The following is a 6,575-nucleotide window of genomic DNA, read 5'->3' as shown; positions in this document are numbered from 1 at the left end:
AGAATTCAAATTCCAGAAGCTCGTTTCTTGTAAAAATAAACCAGACATTGTGAATTCCAATCGTTCGTCATTCGGCACAGCCAATTATTTAAATGAGACTTTAATTGAATGGCGATTCGCTAACGAGTTGCGGCATGATAATGAGGATATATCAATTCTGATGACCGTTGAAATAAGAAAATAAAATGTGTCGTTGTTGGATGGGAAACAGAGAGAAACTCAGATTCAAACAGATTAGCCTAATGCATGACCAATTTGTAATCATCGTGATATCGAATAATTATACGTTGATTATTTATGACCGGTTATTTATAATATTCGCATGGACAGGCATCCCACACATAAGTGTCAACATTTGCAATTGGTTTTATCTTCAGTAATCTATTTTTAGGTGGATTTCAGTGTGTCTCGAGAGAAAACGGAATATATCTGTCATGCCGGAGGGAAAAAAAGTGAAGAGTGACGCAGAGTTGAGATGATAATGAGTGCGTAATCAGCTCCTTTTCGAATTCGCGTTTGTATTGGGCTGACCGGCAGAGTGGCTGGTTCACCACCTTGAAAATATATTTTCCCCGAGTTAATTAGTAAACAGAGTTGTATGACGTATTATTTGTCCCGTTTGCGCAAATGCAATGATTTTCGTTTGAAATGGGATAACCGGCTTATCGCGTTGAAATAAAAATCAATAGAACACTCGGTGTTTGACCCAATGACCGATAAGGCAAATTAAAAGGACAAACTCAAATGCAGTAAAACCACTAATCTCCCTTAATTGCACTGTGATTAATTAATTAAGATGGTGACGTCTTCTGGTTACGTTGTCATAAGTGAAATAAAAGTGGAAAAGGGAGACGATGATAATCACGAAATTTACACGAAAGCGATTGCATCATCGTCGCGTCGAAAAATCCCCCAGTTACCTTGCACAATACGCAAATTATATCGTTCGTGGAAATTTATGGGGGCGTTAATTGCCTCGAGGAGTCGTTTGGACTAACGAGCGAGTCCAGTGATGCCGCATTCTACCTCGGACAGGACAGTTATGTCGTCGACCAATAAGCCAGTGATTAAAATTCAAACGCGCGCGGCAAAACCTCATAGTAAAAGATTGAAAAAAAAAAAAAAATAATAAAGAAAGAAAAATCACTGGAGTGAAGAGGAAATAAAAAAAATTCGAGTTGATAAAGAGAAAGGCATATAGTAAAACGAGGAGGCAACAAGGGTTTTGCTGGTGTGGGTATTGGCATCGGAGGTTGAAAAAAAATTTCGAATATTTATGTTTCGTATTATTAGCGTGAGTCGGATGATATCGTCGGTGGGCATCGCTAATTAGCCCTCCTCGCAAAAGACTCTGGCCTTTCGGCAAAACAGTGCTTGCTACTGTTGCTGAAGTCGTTCGTGGGTTTTTTTTTTTTCATCTTTTTTTTTTTCAAAAACGTCGGGCAATATAAGGGTATATAATCAAGATGGTGGCGCCAAACCGCCCGGCACTGGTCGATTCCGAAACTAATTGCCACGGCTAATTTATGCTGCGACATGTAACGCACAGTGGTAGCCATTCTCCTAACTACTAACTAATCGTACAGCAAAATCTTTTTGAGTTGCCGGAATAATCCTCGGCTAAATGTTTTCCTTTATTTTCACCCGCCAATGGCCCAATGCCCCAAGTGCCCCCAAGTCATTTACAAATGTATATTAGACGGAGCCAAATTTCCGGGCATTAGTAAATCATTAAATGGATATTTCATTCAATTTTGGGATAATAATAGGTGTGGTGAGTTGTCGAGAGGGATTTAATGAATTACAACGATATTTATCTTTAGACACTTAGGGCTTTATTTAAATAGGTTATTTCTCTATTTTACGTGCTAACGACTTGTACATTTATACAAAATAATGAATATTAAAGGAACAATTAGGAAATAATGTGGGCAATGTTCCTCGGCCAATATTTTTCAAACTCATTTTGGCAATGTCCAGGTGCCTCACCTATGTACAACCGCTGTATTATTTACATGGAAGTATTTACAAAAATAATGACTCTTTGAGATGATCGATTAACCAGGTCTCATCACCATACACCGGATCCAATTTCAATCTCGATTGGAATGAAAGGAAATGAAGAATAAATGACGAGTCATAAATTCACCATGTTTTTGCTAATGTTTTGAGCAGATGACGCCTCTTTCCCGAAGGAGATCGAGTCAACTAATCAAAGGACATTTTCATTCTCTCCCTTGATGAGAGGGTACTGAGTGATGTGGAGCCATGCCAGCAGGATGAGACAGCATACCGACGGGATAGAGTGCTGCTGGCCCGAGAAGACCATGATGAGCCCCATAAAGTGAATTGTGATGCTGTCTAACTGCTGACATTCTCAATTTCTCAATTTCTGCCTCTTGCAGTCGCTTCGCCTTGGCTCGACGATTTTGAAACCATATCTTAACCTGCAACAACAATTAGTCGTCTAATTAATTTTATCCTTGGTAATAGAATAATGAGAGTGAGTGTGCGTGGGCAATGTGAATATTTACCTGAGTCTCAGTGAGGTGTAACGATGATGAGAATTCAGCTCGCTCAGCAACACTGAGATACTGCCTCTCCCTGAATTTCTTCTCCAAAGCCACAAGCTGTTGCGTTGTAAATGGCGTTCTTGGTTTTCGATTGGGCTTGTGCTTCCGGAGATTGCACTTGATTTTGGCTGGCTCACCATTCTCTGCAATGAAAAAATAAAATAGTCTTGTTGCTCTTCCAATAGACCTCATCCCGCATGTTATTTGCTTTTTTATCCCATCCTTAATCCACCGTGACAATTCATAATTATCCGGCGTAACATATAGTCAGATGAGAGCACCCTGTTGAGTTTTTTGTCGAGTGAACAAGACGAAACCGCAGATCCCGGCCGAGACTAAAACCTTAACACGTCTTGATGCTGAGGAGCCCAGTGAAACGCGGACGTGTCTCCCTTTTTTTATTGAACCATATTCTCCTTTTTTCCATTTATCCTTTTTATTCATAACCTTTGAAGCTAAGGGAGGGAGATGAAAACAGCCCAACGAGGGTCATTAAATGAATATAACGATATACGCGGTAAACGGTGCGTTGCATCGTGAATAAAGTCCCCAGTTGTGTATGCACTCTTTTGATTTCTATATTTTTCTTTTTATTCCATCTGCTAGTCCTCTTTTTATCCTCCGTGTCTCTCTACTCTCATCTCTTCTGGATCGTGTGTGAATAAATTTAAGTTGGTATATGATTTATGCTTGGAGCTGTAGTTGATTTAGGCAAATGCTCTTGTACCAACAACCGCAAATTCAAATGAACGACATGCCAATGAGGCTGAGATATCCCCCGTGATTTTCAAAAGCCCATTGAGATTTGTCCCCGAAAACAATTGACAGATTTGTAGGGAGCCAGTTAGACATTCTCGATGAATCCTTTCCACCATCGAGAGGCGAAGGACAAAAGGCCATTTCTCGTTGTTTTTGAATTTCAAATTCAGTTCCCTGATGTTTGTCAGTCGTATATATAACCGATACGAAATACATGAGGATCAAGCCGAGAAGGCACGGGCAATTCGCCTTTGTAGCATCATTCCTTTTCCCCTTCTCCACTCGATTCAGCTAAGGGTCCAATTAGTCTCCGGCCAGTCTTTGGCATTCGGGCTGGTTTGCTCCTTGGGCGATCGGCCAAAAACGCGCTCCCGACGGATTTTAATCCACCATTCCAAAAGCCTTTATTTACCTCAACCAAAACCATTTGGAAGGCCCATTCAAAATAATTAGCTGATTCAACCAAGATAGTCATTCCCCGAAACAGCTACCAGTCTTGGATTTCCGTTCTCTATTCTATTTTTTACGACGACTTATCTTATCTCGACTACTACTACTACTTTGCAGAGGCCCCCAAAAATTCAATCACGAACGGAATGAGAAGAAAAAAAAAATCAACCCCTCCAACATGAGAGGCAGCCACTCCATCCTCAAGTTGCCTGACTGTTCAAATAAACGGCTGTTTAAACTTTCAAGTGTTATATACGCGGGCTAAGGGCTATATTTTCCAGCAAAGTATCCCATAATGCAGAATTATAGGTATTGCTGAGAGAAAAGAAGGGTGGGATAGCATTGAGAATGTTGAAGCGACGGCCGACGGGTACTCTCACCTGAACCACAACAAATCGATAAACATTATTATTCCTTTACCCACCCATACCCAATTCCAAGTGTCAGTGATTACATTAACCAAATGGCCGATGATAATATCAGTAATTGAGGTGTTAATCTTAATGAATACTTACCGTTAAGTGGTGCATGATGAGCAAAATGTGATGGGAAATAGCTGGCAGCTGCTGCAGCAGCAGCAATAGCCACTGCTGATCTGTGTTGGACACTTCCACCCCAGACTGATGCTGGATGAAAGCCCCCAGGGAGTCCAGATAACGAGCCCAATGTCGAGAATCCACCGACATACGCTGGCATCGGTCTCACTGGATTCGGACTACTGGTTGTCCCCTGCTGTTCCAAATCCTCAACATCAACCAGACTTCCCTCCTCATCATCCTCCATATCTAATTCAGAACACCTTGATCTTGCACCATCGTGCGAACTTCTCGGCGAGTGCGAGACATAGTCCTGAATATTGATTGATGGATTTGGTGATGATGTGAGCATATTCGATATGGAATGACTGGTCTCTGTGAATTTTTGCGGTGAACTCGCGGTTCTTGTTTCACAGACTCTAGTGGGCGACTGTGATAATGTGTAACTGACATTCTCGGATGTATCCGGACTCTGATTCCGGTACTGACGATTGCCAACCGGTGAATAAGCACTGGTGACTGGTGATGAGGTTGGTGATGGGTAGACTGTTGATGCATTTGACACTTCTACCTTGGGCTTCTTGGTGTCAGCTAGGAGAGCAGCCACTGAGAAGCTCAATCTCTGTTGATTTGGCCGAGAAGTGGGAACAGGTGCTTGTGCCTGTTCTGGTGATGCTGGGCTCGTTGACGGAGGTGTCACAGGAGAGCTTGTCATCCTTAACACTGTCATCGTAGAACGTTGACACTAATCTCGTTCCAAAACCCTGAACAAGTCACTTTCCAACGAGTCTTCAAATTTCACAACACTTAATCATTCGAAGTGATAACTGTCACTTAATTAGCCTTATCATCCACAAATTGACAAATGGTCATTAACTGGTGATTAGAGTTTGTTGATGACAAAGAGTCGAGGGATAATAATCGGTAATGAGAGTTAGCTAGATATTTGTGTTGGTAACTGTTTTGGATTTAGATTCCAAGTGAGATCTCTTCCTAGCGAGCTCTCGGAGTGGACTGACCGAGGATCCAACAGCAGGAACTCAACCGACGACTTTTTCCTTCCACAACATAGCTCGGGTTGCTAAGGTGGGGGTAAAACACGATGAATACGTCTAGTTTATGGAAAAGGGGGCGGCAACGAGCTCAACGATTCGGGGGGTGTGTTTCTCCCTTGTTCACGCCCCTATGTAGAAAACTTGTGCGTTGGATAGAGACAGAGTGTGCAATCGGGAGAACGTGAAGTGAATATTTTTCTCGTGCACGGGACGAGTTTTGAATCTCATGCAAATGCACATCAGGAGAGGGGGCTAAAGAGAGGAGGAATGACAAAGGGAGGAGAGACTGTAGCGCCGTAGGGGCGAAGAGTGAGATCTAATCGCAACTCGCCATCCTACATCGGAGACGTTAATGAGCGTAATTGACCAATTAGACTCGACGATTGTATATATACCGACTGGAGAGGGGAGTGAAAAATAAACATCGTGGAAAATTTTCTATATTCCGACAATCTCGAGACTCCACGCTTCAATTCACTCTAATGAAATGTTTATTTCGTTATTCGTATGGGGGCAATACTAGCGTATACTTTTTATATTTTATCATTCCGTCGTGTTGAGGGGTATATCTCAAACTATATCTGCCGGATAATTTTGAAATCGTTTCAATGTCCGCTTTTCCGTTTTTTTTTTTTTCGGTTTTTCTCTCTCTCACACACTCTTTCAGGCATTTTTTTCCAGACAAGGTCAGAGTCAATGATGTCGTTTGCATACAAACGTTAACTTCACTTCGTCTGACAATACCGCGTAACCAACTAAACAATGTCAAAGATCAGGATGACAATGAGAATCGGAAATGCAAACGTATCGTTTTATGGCAGGCATACAAATTAACATTTTTAATTACAGTTTTATTGAATCAAAACAACTATTTGATTCGTCGATTAATAAGCAGCGGAAAGTGGGTCAAGAGGTCAAGTCCCTCGTAGTGTTGTCACGATCATTATCATCAAATTTCAATTAATGCGAGCTATCTTTGGCTTTGAATAATTTTATATTGAGACCTTAAATTTTTTTAATCACGCGAGCCCGTCCGTTATCGCAAAAAAAAAACGAAATCATGGATTTTCATCTGGGATTTTGTATTTGCATTGGACGTATCGTTCGTCATATTTACGATTGCCTCGATTGTGGTTGTCGCAAACACACTGGGGCGATAAGCAAAAACAAATGAGCCCCTCTGATAGTCGAGGCTGATAAAA

General features: G+C 41.5%; 1 protein-coding gene across 1 annotated transcript; it reads right to left on the bottom strand.

The window, feature by feature from the left end:
- Positions 1 to 1,812: 1,812 nt before the first annotated feature.
- Positions 1,813 to 5,360, bottom strand: LOC105266746 (homeobox protein GHOX-7). The gene is made up of 3 exons (XM_011305139.1): positions 4,298 to 5,360; positions 2,535 to 2,716; positions 1,813 to 2,447 (listed from the first exon to the last, which is right to left on the bottom strand). Exons 1-3 carry the CDS (start codon positions 5,046 to 5,048, stop codon positions 2,226 to 2,228), a joined length of 1,155 nt encoding a protein of 384 aa, XP_011303441.1. The 5' UTR covers positions 5,049 to 5,360; the 3' UTR covers positions 1,813 to 2,225.
- Between the last annotated feature and the right edge of the window lie 1,215 nt (positions 5,361 to 6,575).

Source organism: Fopius arisanus, unplaced genomic scaffold, assembly GCF_000806365.1.
Source record: "Fopius arisanus strain USDA-PBARC FA_bdor unplaced genomic scaffold, ASM80636v1 scaffold00041, whole genome shotgun sequence".
NCBI lineage: Eukaryota > Metazoa > Arthropoda > Insecta > Hymenoptera > Braconidae > Fopius > Fopius arisanus.
The sequence above is the reverse complement of the archived record's forward strand: the minus strand, read 5'-3'. Positions and strand labels throughout refer to the sequence as shown.

Excerpts from the sequence above, each read along its gene's own strand:
- LOC105266746 (XM_011305139.1), bottom strand. The coding sequence starts at position 5,048 with ATGACAGTGTTAAGGATGACAAGCTCTCCTGTGACACCTCCGTCAACG. Across the intron at positions 2,717-4,297 it reads TCATCATGCACCACTTAACG|AGAATGGTGAGCCAGCCAAA; the intron begins GTAAGTATTCAT and ends TTTTCATTGCAG. Across the intron at positions 2,448-2,534 it reads TACACCTCACTGAGACTCAG|GTTAAGATATGGTTTCAAAA; the intron begins GTAAATATTCAC and ends TTGTTGTTGCAG.